This window comes from Hevea brasiliensis, chromosome 13, assembly GCF_030052815.1.
Source record: "Hevea brasiliensis isolate MT/VB/25A 57/8 chromosome 13, ASM3005281v1, whole genome shotgun sequence".
Lineage (NCBI taxonomy): Eukaryota > Viridiplantae > Streptophyta > Magnoliopsida > Malpighiales > Euphorbiaceae > Hevea > Hevea brasiliensis.
The window spans coordinates 81,786,635-81,803,882 of record NC_079505.1 but is presented as its reverse complement, the minus strand read 5'-3'; the positions used below and the strand labels follow the sequence as shown (position 1 = coordinate 81,803,882).

The 17,248-nt window shown below is 29.6% G+C and overlaps 1 protein-coding gene across 1 annotated transcript; it reads left to right on the top strand.

Moving 5' to 3' along the window:
- Window positions 1–3,751: 3,751 nt before the first annotated feature.
- On the top strand, window positions 3,752–9,864 carry LOC110658106 (aminoaldehyde dehydrogenase 2, peroxisomal). Its single transcript, XM_021815591.2, has 15 exons — window positions 3,752–4,048; window positions 4,256–4,398; window positions 4,942–5,022; window positions 5,098–5,246; window positions 6,019–6,111; window positions 6,199–6,322; window positions 6,441–6,506; window positions 6,596–6,662; window positions 6,851–6,927; window positions 8,080–8,193; window positions 8,520–8,597; window positions 8,682–8,833; window positions 8,994–9,054; window positions 9,172–9,278; window positions 9,624–9,864. Exons 1-15 carry the CDS (start codon window positions 3,940–3,942, stop codon window positions 9,712–9,714), a joined length of 1,512 nt encoding a protein of 503 aa, XP_021671283.2. The 5' UTR covers window positions 3,752–3,939; the 3' UTR covers window positions 9,715–9,864.
- Window positions 9,865–17,248: the final 7,384 nt, after the last annotated feature.

Genomic DNA, 17,248 nt, shown 5'->3' with positions numbered 1-17,248 from the left:
TTCATGTTAAGGCTCGTTCATTTTACTGAATTTAATATTATAAAAATAATTTGTACTTAATTAGATATTTAATGTTGTGCTCTCTGAGTTATTACATGATATCCAAATTTTTTAAGTGGTTAAAAGAATAATCATTATATTTAATAATATTTTCATTAGTAAAAAAATATAATAATAATCTTCATTAACACATAATTGAACACACAATTTCAAGCAATCATCTAAAAAAAATCCAATTAATAAAGAATTGTTCAATCCAAAGAACTGAAATAAATAAGAAAAACTTTCAAAAATAATAATCCAGCAAAAACGCATAAATCAATCCAAAAAAGTATCATGTTTAACGATACAATCATCCAGCTTACACAAAAAGGCTCAGAGACAAGGATAGAGAGGCAGTTCTTGCAAGGGTTGCATGTGATAGTGGCAATGGGTTGCATCGAGAGGCAGAGCAACATGTCTGCTCTCAGTCTCCTTTCTCTTAGGCTTTCTCCTTGTTGTCTAGAGCTTTAACTAGTGCTCTAAAGAGGATTTCTGGGATGATTTCGTGAGAAGGGTTGGGTAATGAACAAAGAGGTGACAAAAAAAAAAAAAAGGAAGAAGAAGATTTTCATGATGGTCTTGTGAGGTAGACGTTTGAAAGGAAAGGAGCTTGGCTCTTGGTTGTGGCGAGTTTTTTTTTTTAAGATATGGAAAAACCTTAATCCTTAAAACATAAATCGATTAAGCTAAAAATTTTAAAATGAAAATAAATCAAACAAGCTTTCAAATAAATTGAATTGAATTTCTAAATTAAATCAATTTATTTTTTTTTTATTTGAACTAAATTATTCTTACAATTGCACTCCTCTTCCCTTTATATTTTAAAAACTTTAAATGCCAGACAAAATAAAATAATTTTTTGAAATTTCTTTTCTAGTCTCATGCTCTATTTTGGTATTTGCTGTTATTTTTATAAAAATTTTTGGCAGTTAGGAATTGGGATTTTGAAAAAAAAAATTATTTTATATGTCATTAAAAAAATAATTTTAAAAAATTTATTTTGTTATTTTAAAACTTTTATGATCACAATGTATCAAACTTAATTTTAAATTAATTTCTAATTAACATATTTAAAAAATTATTTTTTTCAATATTAATTATTAGTAATATCAAATTGACCTTTATTTGGAGAAGTCTCCATATATTTGCAATATTGCATTGATCAAGAAGTAGATTTTGAGATAAAATGGGTTCCTTTGCCTCTTTTCTAGGATGGCAACGGGTCAAGATTTTTTGAGTATTTGTTTTTATTGAACCTTGATAAATTTAAATTTGGATAGTATATAATTGAATTTAGAATGGGTTCAGATTTAATAAATAATATCCGTAATGATTTTAATTTTACATACTTACTCAAATTTGCTTATATAAATACATAATTAAATATGAAATATATATTTTTATAATAATATTAATAAAATTTTCATATATTCATTTTAAATAAAATATCATTTAAATATTTTTATAAAATTATTAAAATTTTAAAATATAAATTTATTAATAAAAAATAATATATAAATTATTAATTAAAATATATAAAATTAAACATATTTTTCTCATAATAATAATCATATTTAAAGTAAATATAATATTTAAAAATAAATTTTAATCAAATTTAAAACAAAAAATATTAATCAAATTTATATTTAAATAAAACAATTTTTATAAATATTTTACTCATTATCATCTCTATCATTTTCTTTAAATTAGAATATCGTGGTACGTGATGAAATGAGTTGCCAATAGCTTATTTAAATATTTTTTGTGGTGTAGTTATTGAACAAGAAGCAAAGGATTCTGCTGAATAACTTGAAGGGACAAATAAATAAAAAAGATAAGGTAGATGGTATCATAATCTGCTCCACTACGCATCCTCACCTCTCTTTCTAAACACGTCCAAACAAAGGGTTTCTTCTAACGACAATATGAGACGTTCTAAACTATAAAAAAAGAAAGCCAAATGGGAATCCAAACTCTTCTATTCTATGAATGCCAAGTTTTTTATAAATAAAGATAAAAGGCTTCAAAATCAATAGCTTTTCCTTACCCTCCGTTTCAATGAAGTAGATAAAAGTAAAGTCAAAGTAAAATTTTTTATGTTTTTTAAAAATTCATTATTTTTAATATTTGAGAGACAAGAAATATTTTTTAAAGTATTTGAAAGTTTTAAAGAGAAAATTACGTTATCTCACTAATTTAGTATGTTGAAAAATTAAGGTTTTTTTAGATTTTTAAAAATCTCTAAAAACTATACTTTAAAAAACTCCCTATTTTTTTATACAAAAGTTCAAAAATTTTAAATCTTGAAAAATCTTCAATTACTTTAAAAAACTCATTCTCAAGCAAGTTGTTCTGCCGTATGGCTAAGAGTGAGCAGATTTTGGTTCAAATTAAAAAATCGAATCGAACTAAATCAATTCTGTTCAATCGGTTTGATTTTAAAATTCAATCGGTTTGATTTGATTTTATATTATAAAAATTTTGGTTATTTTAGTTTAGTTTTGAAGAGAAAAAAAATTGATTAAACCGTACTGAATAGTAATTTTATATATTCAAATCGAACCGAATTAATTTTTAAAATAATTTATTTTATGAAAAATTTATGAATTATATTTAATTATATATATATAAATTGTTTAATTTCATTGATTAATAGTTATTAGATTTAAATCAAAATAAAAATTAAATCAAATAACTTGAAAATCAAGTCTAAATTAAAAAATCAATAAAAAATCAAAACTTATCAGTTTGAATCGAACAGAACTGAAATAGAGTGATTCGGTTCGATTCGATTTTTCATCAATTTCAATTCGATTCGATTTTTAAAACATGTACTTTGATTTTCATAATTTAATTTGGTTTGATTTGATTTGAACCGAATACTCACAGCTTTTAAAATATAATTATTTTTTAGAGTGTCAATATTTTAAAAATTTATAAAATATATAATGGCAAATAAGTAATTTTTAGTTTCTATTTAAAAAAAAAATAATTTATAAAAAAATATTTTTCATAAAAAATATCTTAAAGAAATATTTTTTTCACAAAAATATTTTTAATAATTTATTTATAATATTAAACTAATAATAGGGGTTCTGTAATGTATATACAAGTATTTTCATAGTTTAATGAAATTATCAAAGTTTTTAGAAAAAATAATTAGTTTTTTGAGTAAAAAAATATTTTTTGTTACTCATTTTTTTAAATATCTCAAATGTTAAAAAATATAAAAAATATATTTAAAAAAATATTTTTTATGAAATAAATAAAATCTTAATTTAATAATAGAGTGTAATTAATAATATATAAAATTAATTTTAAAAATTATTTACTCTATTATTATTTAAAAAAAATTATTTAATTATACTTATTATTCATAAAATAATAAGTGTAATTAAATAATTTATATATATATTTTTAAAATTAATTTTTTAACTTTGTCAGAAAACTTAATTTAAATCAAATAAAGAGTAAAAAAATAAATAAAGTAAAAATATAAAAATTAATTAATATATTTTTTAAAATAAAAATAGTATGTAATTAGTTTTGTTAAGATAAAAAAATTAAATAATAATTTTTTTTAATTAATATAAAATAAATTTATTTTAATAACAAAAAACCCGATTAATGGAATAATTGAGGTGGTAAATCAATTATTGGATAAAAAGACAGTGAATTAATCATTAATAATGACGAAACTCATGCCACGAAATTGTGATTCAGCCCATAAAGAAACCACAGCCTGCTGCTCTAGGCCACAGGTGTAGATTAGAGAAAATATGAAGGCATTTAGCTTTCAACTTCAGTGATCAATTTGGATAGAGCAGATTACTTCACTTCCTACTATAAAAGAAATCAAAGCAGAGGAGTGGAGGAACAACGCTTAAGTGAGTGAAAATGGCGATCCCTGTGCCCAATCGACAGCTATTCATTGACGGTGAATGGAGAGAGCCCGTTCTCAAGAAACGCATCCCCATCATCAACCCCTCTACGGAGGAGATCATTGGTCTGCTCACTCTTTTCTATTCTCTTTTAACTAGTTCATCATGTCTGTCGCCTACTTTGTTTTTTCTTTATCTTTGATGTTGTGGGTTAGTGTTATTTTCATCTGTTTGCCTTTGATGATTTTATTTTTGGGTTTTCAGCTGATAGAACAATTCCAACACTATAATATCAGATCTGTAAATTTTTTTATTTTCAAAAAATGTTTCAGGTGATATACCTGCAGCTACTGCAGAAGATGTGGAGCTAGCGGTGGAAGCAGCCCGGAAAGCATTTACCAGGAACAAAGGCCGAGATTGGGCTTTCACTTCTGGTGCATTTCGTGCCAAGCATTTGCGTGCTATTGCTGCTAAGGTATACTATTAGATTTAACTCTTTGGCAGTGATATATGCCACATACAAAATAAATATTTGCTATTTTTTCCGATCCAAATTGATTGTTAGGTTCCTGGGTTGGATTTTGCCCTACATTAATGAGCTTTGTTGCAGTGTTCTAGCTATTGCTTGTATCCTGAGTTAGTTAGTGGCTGAGTAGCAAATCGTTTGTTTAAGTATTTCTTTCCTATAGTTGTGTGTGCGTGTGTGTTTTTTTTTTTGGCTTATCTAAGCTTCACTAATATTTAATCTTTATCTTAAAACCGCCACACATGTTCCTTGGAATTTTCTGGATCAGGTATTGGGTAAATGATGTGATGAACTATGTAGCAGAAGTTTTATGTTCTTTATTAAGTAATGATGAGAGAGAAATAAGAAAAGATTTCTGCCACATTTAAAATGTTGGTAATGTGCTTCACAAATATGACCTCCCACCTATTTGGTGATGGCCTCTAGAAATCTATTGGTCTTGCCTGTTTTATATCTTTAGTTCTCAATCCTTGAATATTTGTTTGCATGCAGATAACAGAAAGGAAACCTGAACTAGCAAAACTTGAAGCACTTGATTGTGGAAAACCACTGGATGAAGCAGCATGGGACATAGTATGCTTGTGACACTGGAATCATTATATTTAATATGCTGTAACATTACTTTACATGTGGTTTCCTGTTGTCTAGGATGATGTTGCTGGATGTTTTGAGTACTATGCTGATCTTGCTGAAGGTTTAGATGCAAAGCAAAATGTTCCTGTTTCTCTCCCCATGGAAACATTCAATAGTTATGTTCTTAAAGAACCTATTGGTGTTGTTGCATTGATCACTCCATGGTATTTGCTAGTTCTCTTTATTAAATTCTTATGCATTCTTTTTATTTCTTTATTTATTTTTGTTGTAAGATTTGTTGTTTTAGTATGTCAACTTCCAGTAAAATTATCATCCACACGCTTTGCTATTTTCATTTGCATTGATATCAATGGCAATACTAACAATGTGCTTGAATCTCGTCATATAGGAATTTGGAAGAATGAGTTGTGTGGAAATGCTTATTCACATTCATGACTAAAATATCTGCAGATTGAGATGTAGCTTTAAAATTGTACTTCTATAATTATTTCACAATTTGTTAGCCTTAGTGACTTGTAAAGTGCATGACCCTTAAGCTTCTAAGTTATAAGTTCTAACCTTCCCATGATTTTGATGATTTTGATCACAAACACTCCCAATTTCTTTATCAGCTGTTTTCACTGTCTTCAATCTGAGTGACATGAAATCCTTACTTGTGCTGACATCTATGACACATAATTTTATCCATTTGTGCCTTCAGTATTACTTAGGAATATCTCATTTCTTTAATATCTTTCTTGAGTTTGTAAAATCTGTATTTGTTACCATGTGGGTCAATTGAATTTTAGTTTATTCATGTTGATTAAAATGGTGAATATCCTTTTTTTTCCTGGATAATTTGAAATGTTGAATTTTCAAGTGGATTAAAATTTTATGATGGATGTTGATCTTTTGTTTTTTTGGTGGCTCTGTTATTTTTTTCAGAAGAAACTTAAAGTTTAGCAATCTAAGTCCCTTTACTTTTATATTCTGAAGGAATTACCCATTATTGATGGCTACGTGGAAAGTGGCTCCAGCCTTGGCAGCAGGTTGCACGGCAATACTGAAGCCATCTGAACTGGCATCAGTGTATGTTATAGTTTATTTCAACTTGCATAAAATTTGATGTTGGTCAGTCATCCTTTGTTCCAGCTATAATATTCTTCCATTTCTCAGAACCTGTTTAGAGTTGGCTGAAGTGTGTAGAGAGGTTGGTCTTCCCCCAGGTGTCCTCAATATTCTAACTGGATTGGGCCCTGAAGCTGGCGCTCCTTTGGCATCTCATCCCCATGTTGACAAGGTTTGATTTTCTGTAATAATTTTTTTATTGGAGAGTCCCCCAAGTTGAATTTCAGTTAATATAATCATTGGTTGTGAGTATACCATGCAATAATTGTTAATAAGTTTGTTCTTAACAGATAGCATTTACTGGAAGCACAGCTACAGGGAGCAGGGTAATGGCATCTGCAGCTCAGATGGTCAAGGTAGACTAGTGTGCCAAACTTTTTTTCTTTTTTTTTCTTCTTGATGCTCTTTATTTGGATTGCAGTTACTATATTTAATTTTTTGGCAGCCTGTTTCTATGGAGCTTGGTGGGAAAAGCCCAATAATTGTGTTCGAGGATGTTGATCTTGACAAGGGTTAGTTCTTTCTGAAGCACATTTTTAACTCACTGCCTGTGCATCTTGCGTGGTTGATTTTTTCTTTGGTGCAAACAAATTGTGCAATCAGGACATTGGCATCTGATACACCCTAACATTGTTCAGAAATTCATATGTTTATTCTGGTGATGGTACTATATTAATTTACTTGTTTTTTTATTCAACAGCTGCTGAATGGACTGTCTTTGGTTGTTTTTGGACAAATGGTCAGATATGCAGTGCAACATCGCGTCTTCTTGTGCATGTAAGTGCGAATATTGCCTGATCTTGATGCATTTAACAGTTCTATCTAAGAATTGTGCTCTCTCTGTCTCTCTCTCTGACAACTTGTATTTTTCTTTTTCTATTGTGTTATTACAAAACCACAGATTTGTGTTTTTGTAGAACTAAATCAAGATAACCATTATGGTTCAGTGTGATTGCAATAATCTTAAGGTTTTCTGTGTAATACTAAAACAAAAATTTGCTACTTTGTTGGATGCATCGAACTGTGATTACTCACATAATGTAAAATGAACCTCAAAGCACATCCACGAAGTGAAAAACTAGGTTCAACATATAAAGCAAATCAAGCAAGGGATGAAACATAGATATTAAAGAAGTAATTTGTTCCTCCAAATGGAATTATAGAATCATTGTCAACTATCTTATTAATTCATGGTTTGAAAATTGAACCGCTTGTGATAGACTTTGATACTTACCTGTAGAGCAGGTGCATAAAATTTCATTTAGGTTTTTGTACCGTCAGTTTTTGGGTTGGATTGTTTTTCCATTGCTTCACTATTGAAGCAGGACCAGCTAACCAAAGTGCCTATTAACTGGATGCATAATCACTGGTATATCCTAAACAAATAGATTCAGCTCCCTGGGCACTGCAAATGTAGAAGCCAGCATATTTAACCCGACACCAAACACCAAGCCAACAGTTTGTAGCACATCCTATAACTCAACATAAAGAGCTGCCGACAAACTATGGAAACAAATCCAGCAAATGGAAATCAAATTTTAGAATAAATAAATGAAGAGAAGAGCAAAGAAATCCTAACTGCAAACCTTCCAATACTGAAATGACAGCAAATGAGTTATCAAAACATACATAACACTTGCTGCAAATATTCTTCATCTTCAAAGTTTTATTGGAAAATCTTTATTTCTTTCAAAAGTTGTATTTCTAAAACATAGCAATAAATACAAGTATCTACTCTGGGGTATGATGACAAGGAATTTACTAGGCAGCAGAAGAGTCGACTAAAAGTTTATGGGTTTACATAGGGTGGAAAGAAAAGTATAAAGAGCATCTGCTGCCATGAGTTTATTAATTTAGCATATGGAATTTGCATTTAAAATTCTTTGGTGCCATAACTCATTACAATATATTTCCAATTTAATGTTTCAGGAAAGCATTGCAACTGATTTTGTAGACAGGCTTGTTAAATGGTGCAAAAACATTAAAATATCAGATCCCTTAGAAGAAGGTTGCAGACTTGGCCCAGTCGTCAGTGGGGGGCAGGTAAGAATTTTGTTAAATTTCCAGTATTTTATTTTATTTTATTTTATTTTATTTTATTTTTGGTGTGGGGGGATAAAGTGTTAAGTTGGGGCCTGGGTAAGGATTTATGTTTCTTTCCAAGTAAAATTTCCTGCTATGTGTATTTTGGAATTACATTTTCTGTGTAATTGCACTGGTTGCAAAAATATAGCTCTCAAAAAATCTGTGATTTGGCAATTTGCGGTTTAATTATTGATTTCAGATAGTCATGATATCTATTTACTCAAACTTTTAATTCAGTTTGAAGAATCATAGATACTACTTAACTTATCACTTAATTACTGCAGTATGAGAAAATATTGAAATTTATCTCAACTGCTGAGAGTGAAGGTGCAACCATTTTATTTGGTGGGGCTCGTCCAAAGGTATGTATGATTCCTGCTTTTCCATTACTGAATCTGATGGATCAGTCTTTGAGGTTATTGGAATTATTTGCAAATGAATTGCAGCATTTGAAAAAGGGATTTTTCATTGAACCAACCATCATCACTGATGTAAATACCTCAATGCAAATTTGGAGAGAGGAAGTGTTTGGACCTGTTCTGTGTGTAAAAACATTTAGTACAGAAGACGAAGCCATTGAATTGGCAAATGACACCCAGTGAGTTGGTTCTTGTATCTCAATAATGATAATGGATTTACCTGAATGCTTAAGCTGGATGTTTTTGTTCGTTTCTTGGATGTTCTCGACCTCCCTTCCCTTGCCTGCCTCCTGGGCATCCTCCTATCCATTGATCTGTTTTGGTCCATTCTGACTGCAGCTATGGCTTAGGTGCTGCTGTGATATCAAAAGATCTGGAAAGGTGTGATCGTGTAAGCAAGGTGAGGCTTGAAGTAACAATCTGTCATTTGAAAGTAATCATAATGCAATTGTTAAAAAGAGATTATTTAACTAGTGAGTTTAACTTTTTTTTTTTTTTTCACGTACCTGTTGGTCAGGCTTTCCGGGCAGGTATCGTATGGATCAATTGCTCACAGCCATGCTTCTGTCAAGCTCCATGGGGAGGCCTCAAGCGTAGTGGTTTTGGTCGTGAATTAGGAGAATGGTATGGCCTTAATTACCCAAATCAGACGACGGATATTTTTTTTAAATCGAATATAAATACACATGTACACAAGTTTAGGGAAGGGAAACGCTTCTTAGTAAAAACCATGGCATATTCAAACGCTATTTTCTCAAATAACCCAAACATCTGGGACTAGAATATCATGCAATGACTTCTTTCCCTCTGTTTTTGGAGTCAAATAAAGCGGGAATTGAGTTGTTACACTGAGACTAATTCTCCGCATATTTCCAGCTTTATTCTAGACTGGTTGAAACATCTCTGATTAGCCTTCAATGAACTCCTCCTTTTCCCCTTTTTTTTTTTTTTTTTTTTAATTTTTTGCAGGGGACTTGAGAACTACTTGAGTGTGAAGCAGGTGACTAAATATATCTCTGATGAACCATGGGGTTGGTACCAATCTCCTTCAAAGCTGTAAGAGATCCTTGTGAGAACTAAAAATAGTTGCGTATGTGCCAGAATAATGGGAATAAATGGATACTGTGTAATAAACTCGACATGTACTGGATTAAATTTTTAGAAAGACTTCGAAAGGCTCATAAGTCCACAGAACTAGCTTGTTCTCTAATCTCTCATATGCTTTATCATGTTTGCCGCTCAGTGCAGCACCCATTAAATGTTTTTCTGTCCATTAAATGGTTCTGTCCCACTTTAATTCGTTGCCAGTCTATTGCCTTAACACGATCTACCAAAATGACGGTGTCCATCCGTCATGAAAGTGCATGACTTGAAAGTGCATGATCCATCCATCCTGGCATAAATCAATAGCCCTAGATCTGAAGACATGTATTCACTGAAATTATTTTACTAGTCTCGATTTGATTAAGAGCTCAAGTAGTCTTCAGCTTCAAGGCTGTTCCCAAGAGGGAGTTACAGCTAAGGTTGAGTCAATGCGAGGGAACGGAGATCTTTTTGCCTTCTTTGTCAGGAAGCAACCAAGTTCATAAAATATTAGGCCTGCCAATTGGGCCATGTGTGTGGCTAACTTGATGACCAAATCAAAGCTGTGGGTTTGTGGTTTCTAAGTAACCATGTCACTAGTCCCAACACAAATAAATAGGAATCATAAATATGGTAAGTTCACAAAAACTTTTGGTGGTATTTTTTTAAAAATTATATATAAAAGAATTTAATTTTGATACATATAAATTAATTTAAGGCCATTGATATTAAGATAATTTGGCATCTTTTACAATACATCCAAATCTCAAAATTCTCAACCTCAATTTTGTGTAGCACATGTCATGACTGTCTCGTAGTGTTTAGGTTTCACATATAATTGACCGATTTATGGAAGGAAAAAAATATTGTAAAATGTTCAATCTTTTACCATTAAACATAAATAATTAAAATATTTTATTCAGAGATGATTTGAATGAGTAGAATATCCTTCCTTTTTTATTTTGGATGACTAAAGAAAATTTCTACAATACTGTCATTTCGGAAACTTATTAGACCACAGAAAATATTAAACCACCAACGGGTTACATTACCAGGCTCCATTAATAGAATATCATTATCCATACCTGAGTCTCTAATCAAAAGAAATTAATGATTAAATATTGATAAAAATAAATAAAACTCTGCTAATGGGGAAAAATAAAACCTTAATAACGAGGAGAATGATGGAGGAGAAAACAAGACTTTAATATTGGGAAGAGAAGACACAAATATAAAGAGAGAAACTTATATTTGTTCTAAACGAACACAGACATGAGATATTATTTAAAAAAAATAATTAAAACAATAAAAGGAAAAGAAAAATCGATCTAGGATAGTCACAGGTGAAAAAATCATTGATAGCTGAAAAAAAAAGAGATTGAAAGAGAAAAGAAAAATGAAAGAAGAGAGACGAGGAGAGGAAAAGAGATCTGTTGCCTCTGTAAAAAATGCTTCAATCTTTTACCATTATTTTCAAAGGAAGATCTTGAAATGGAATTCTAAAATAATATAGTTTCATTAGATGTTGGTAAGAGCAATTATGGTGGCCCTGTAAATTGACTTGGCACATGCATCTAGTCAGAATATGTTAACTTTCAATTATTCATTATTGAGAATATTCCATTTATTGTATAGTTTATACCCCTAATTAGTTCATTCAAAAGAATAAAAATGTCATAATTTTCTTGACTTTGGTCTTTCCCTCCTTCATTATGATATAGCGATTGAAGGAAGGCTTGGAGAGAATTTCCCATTTACTTTTGAGAGTTTCACTTCAATATTTAGATTAAAATTTTCATAATAGAAGAGAATAAAAATAAGATATAATGATATGTTATAATATATTGTAGTAGACTTCTATACATGTTAGGAAGTATATTTATAATTGAAGAAGTAATTTTTTTTTAAGAAAAAAAAATTGGCAATTCATTAATATGTATTAAAATGCAAGTAAATTATAATATTCTCATAAAAAAATACATAGATATTTAAAAATTTTCATTAAGAGATGATTAAGATAGAGCAGAATAACCTTTTTAGTAGTAATTAGTCATTTTTCATTTTAGATTACACAAAAACAATACTACTATTTTGGAACTTGCTACTTTTGTGACTTGCAAAAGAGTTTAAACTACTAAATTTTAATGGAGAAACAAGCAGTATTACCAAGTTCTTTTGATAGAAAATCATTGACCATACTTAAATATCTAAAGTCTCCGTTCACCATTAAATACTACAAGAAACAAAAGTAAAATAAAATCAATTTCAAGAGATTGATCTGATAATGGAAAAATAAAGATTCTAATATCAGGGAGATAATCTCAAATTTATTTCTGACAAATATAAGATCTGAGAATATAAACTCAGATCTAAGAGTTTATTAAAAAAAAAGAAAAATAACTAAAAAAATAAATAAATCCGGGCTAAGAGAAAATATGAGGAGAAAAGAAAGAGGGAGAATTAAAATGAAAAAAAGATGGGATAAAGGAAAAATTTGTAGAGAGAAGGTAGAGCCTCCTTTTAGAAATCAAGAATAAAAAAGTAATTTTTATTAAAGTATAAAATTAATTTCATGTGAAATTCTTATAAAATAATCTTATAATTCTAATTGTCTTATGAGTTGAAATAGTAACTATGATGGATTAGAATTAAATATTCGACAATTAAGTCTAAATTACACTATGTTATCACCTCTAATATGGGCTAAAATAATCTGATTCATGAGATGATGATAAGCGTCTCCAATAACCAAATTTTGAAGACAATAGAAATATGATTCGAGAGCTCATCAAATTAATCAGCCAGATAGACAATAATTGAATAATGACCAAAAAGATCTACATACTTAATAGAGAAGTAATCATTCTTTTATCGTAAACTCTTAATTGGAATTTATTTAAGAGAGAAAATGAGAAAAACTATTTTGAAAAATTCTCCATTTTGTTAATAATAGATTGAATAATCGTTTAAATTGTGTACCATATATTAATATTGTAACGCCCTCACCATAAGTAATCCGTATATTTTACTGTTCCGACAACTAATGTCTGTTCGGACAGTTAAAATGTCTGGAACTACACCTAGACTATAGTGAGGAGGCATAAATTGAAGAAAAAAAAATGTTAAGAAAATATAGGAAAAATGTAGAGAGAAAAAAATTAAAGTTTAGAGAATTTATAAATTGGTACAAAAATAATAAAAATAACCCAATATGCACTACTAAGGGCATTTTGGTCATTTCACCCCCAAAGGTGAATTTTGACCTAAATGTCAAAATAAAAAAAAATTAGAGAATAAAATAATTAACATTAATTAAAATTTATGAAATAGATTAGGAAAATGAGAAGAGAAAAGAAAAGAAAAGAAAAGAAAGGAAAAGAAAAGAAAAGGCTTAGGAAAATTCAAAAAAAAATGTATATAAATAGGCACTAGAGGACAAACTCCCACCCACTTCCATCTTCTTCCTCGATTTCTTCTCTCTCTCTCTTTCCCTCATTTCCTCCATTGTTGTCAAGCTTCCAAGCTTGATTTCCCAAGCTTCTACCCATCAGAACCTTTAGCACCCTTCACAAAAAATACTCCCCACTCCATAAGAAAGCCATAGATACCCATAAGAAGCAAGAAAGTTGAGGTTTGGGAAGCTCAAGTAAGGTTAGTGCACTAATCCCTCTTCTTCTCTTTATTAAACATGAAAAGCATGTTTAGCTAAGCATAAATACCATTAAAACAAAAAGAAAATCTAGAGGAAAGAACCCTTGAATTTTTGGCAGCTATGGAACTTGAAGTTTATTGCTTTTAAGTGATGAAAAATGGTTCCATGAAAATGTGTAATTAGTTGAAATGTTTGGGTGTTTGATTGTGTAGTGTTTGTGTAAATTTGAAACTTTGAAAACTAGGGTTTGTGTAAATGTTGAGGACTTTGTGTAAAATGTTGAAATTGACCTATTGGGATGAGATTGTTGCTTATAGAAGTGTATTGCATGCAAATTGAAGTAAGGAAGTTGGAGGAGATTGAGTTTTGAAAGTGTTAATTTTCTGCAGGTTGTGTTTGTTGAGGGCAGTGTACATTTTAGGCCATAAATAAAATTGTGTGACCCCAATTAGTATGAGGCCAATTGGAGGTGAAACTAAACCCAAAATAGCCCATTTTCCATGAAGAAACCATGCTCAAATTCTGTCCAAAACTTGAGCTAAATACTGCCCAAATTCGGATTTTCCTGCACCCAACCCAGAAAATGACCAAATGAACACTACGTGTTCATTTGGTTATAACTCTCTCTATACTGGTCCAAATGATCTAAAATTTTATCCATGGAATGTTTAGACATAGGGCTACACTTTTCATAAAGACCACTTAACCCAGTTTTTCCTTTAACAAATTCAAATTGTTAGCACAAATTGGGTTACTGAAACTGCCAACCCATAAAATGACCAAATGTTCATTTGGTCATAACTCTCTCTATACTGGTCCAAATGACCTAAAATTTTACCCATGGAAAGTTTAGACATAGGGCTACACTTTTCATGAAGACCACTTAACCCAGTTTTGCCTTTAACCAATCCAAATTGTAAGCACAAGTTGGGTCACTGAAACTGCCAATCCAGAAAATGTCCCAAAATACTATTCCTTTGGTATTTTGACCATAACTTGAGTTCTATAACCCCAAATTCAGTGATTCAAAAACTGAAATTCAAGTTTAAACATAGAGAAACAATTGTTATGAAGGAATTGTGATTAAATAGACATCCCAACCTAATCAAATTCCTAGATAAAGATAACACATCAACATGAACCTAAAGAAAGGTTAATGGGAAAAATGCTATATATGATAATTAAAATACTCATAAGGAGAATTAAATATTAAAAATGATATGAATATGTAAATTGGGACTAATGTCCTATTAATATGAAATTAATGGTACCAATGAACAGTACTAGAAAATAGTAATAGTGAATAGTGCTAAATTAATTAAAAATATTTAATTACCCATAGTATACTCAAACTTATTTATTTAGTTCGGATAAATTGGTATACCAATTAGGGACTTCAGATAGCAGTACTGCCTACCGAGAAAATCATGAACTGACAATATATGTCTGGTATGATTGTTCTACAGGCTATATGCCTACTTACAGGCCATTGTGCCTACCTTATTTTTGGCTTTACAAGCCTGACAATGTCTCGTGCGACGGTGGCCTCGTGCTGACATTTGTATCTGAGGTAGACATATGGCTGTCTAACCCGTATATTCCCGTGTATCCAGCTTTTATAATTTGTTATAGGTTTCTTGGGCATTGATAATAACTAATTAATACTGAATATACAATAAGTAAACAGGAAAGATCCCAATAATTTTAATTGTTTTCAAAGTGTAATAAAAAAAATGTAAAAAACCCAGAATTTATGATTTGTAAATATTAATTCAATTGTTTAATTATTGTTATTATAAATTATGCACCACTAAGCGTTATGCTTAGCGCGTTGGTTTTCCATTGCGTAGGTATTGAAGATCAGCAGCCGCCACAGTAGTATTCGAACAGAGTTCCGACCAGATCTGCCATCGATCAGCATCACCTCACCAGTCTTTTGTATTTTGGTAGGGCCCATGTGTAGACTAGTATTTTGGTTTATTATGTCTAGTCATGATGTAATTACTAGTTTATGATGTATTTAATTTTGAACTTGAAATGAAAACTTATAATTTATTATCTATGAATTTCCATATGAATGCAATAGATAACACTTCATTTTGAGATCTCATAAATAGTTGTGAATGATATGATAAAAGAGAATATGATATGGAAATATGTGAGATGACTATGAATATGTTAACACGTGATAGTGAAACCCGCTAGATGCTAATAAAACAGAGGAGGATCTGTCCGGGTCTCCACAGAAATAAGATATAAAAAAAAAAAAAAAATTATACACATAAATTACATGTTTTAAATGACATCAAAAGTATACAATAGATATGATAAAACAAGATAGGGTGCTCCGGCACCGAATGTGACACTCCTTGATTGGCTATACAATAGACGGGTAAGGGGCGTCACAAATATTTAATATTATATATTTTTTTAAAAATAAAAAATTTAATCTCATTTTGTGTAAAAAAATAAGACATTTTTATTTGTATGCATTATAAGAATTCTGAATGATTAAAAAATTTAAAAAATTATGATAAATAAAGAAAATAATTGCACCACTATTTTTTTTTAATTTTTTTTTAGTTTTGATTACAACACCATTAATTTACTGATTCATTAGTTAGTCATGCCATTTTTAGTGTAATTAATTTTAATTATAACTTAAAATTTCATAGTTTAAAAATAAAATTAATATTACTAAAGAATGATTTTTATCTAGGTATTGCACAAGTGGTGAGTTGATAGTTCTGAATATATTTTTCTATTTTTTTTTTATTTAAGGCTAATTATTTTTTTCCAAAGACACAGATAGATTCATTTCATAAAAGGTTTTAGAAGAGGCAGAGATTATATAGCTTGACCCATAAAATAATAAAAATAATAAAAAAACTACCTTTCGAATGGTGACCAGCAACAACAGCAGCTTCACCTAGGTTGTGAAGAGACCATCATCCAACTTGAGTTCTCGCACCAAAGCTTGAAAACCCAACATATAAATAAAAGAGAAGCCAGTGGTAAATTAAAAAAAAAAAATTATAGGGTCAATATATGTATAAGGGTTAATTGACTTTTTAATAGTAAAAATATTTGCTCAGGAAGGATCAATGTAAATAAATATATAAAAATAATTTAAAAAAAAATGGATCAATTGGCTCCTCTTTTATTGTGGTAGATTTGCCATTGAGAGCAACATGAAAGTCTGAAATCATTGTAAGCTAAAACTGACGGTCCAAACGAGAGTGATGATACAGAGCTCATATGGCAATTCAAGCTTTGAGGGTTGACTGTCAGTGGCAAAGTTGGGCTTTTGAAAAAAAAAGTTGTAATAAAAAATATAAAATACAGAAAAAGAAAAAGGATGGGTGTGAGACGTTAATTATAATAGCGTTTTAAGGTCTGGATGCTATTTAAAATAGCGTCCGTGTAAAAAATTTGAAACTAGAGCCGGACTCTATTTTGAATAGCGTCCAGCTCTCCTTACAATAATAAAAAATTAATTAAAAAAAATTTAAAGGTTGGACGCTATTTATAGTAGTATCCAATTCTTTTTTTTTTAATTTTTAATAATTTTATTTTATATTTTAAATAAAATATAAATATTATTTTAATAAATAAAATTATAATATATAATATTATATATTATAATATTTTTATTATAAATATTATTTTTAATTTAAAATTAAAATAAAATTTAATAAAATAAAAAATTAAAATTAAAAAATAAATAACTAAAAAAATTTAAGAAAAGTTGGACATCACTATAAGTAGCGTCTAACTTTTCTTTAAAATTTTAATTATTTTACTTTATATTTTAAATAAATTAAAAATATTATTTTAATAAATAAAATTATAATAATTA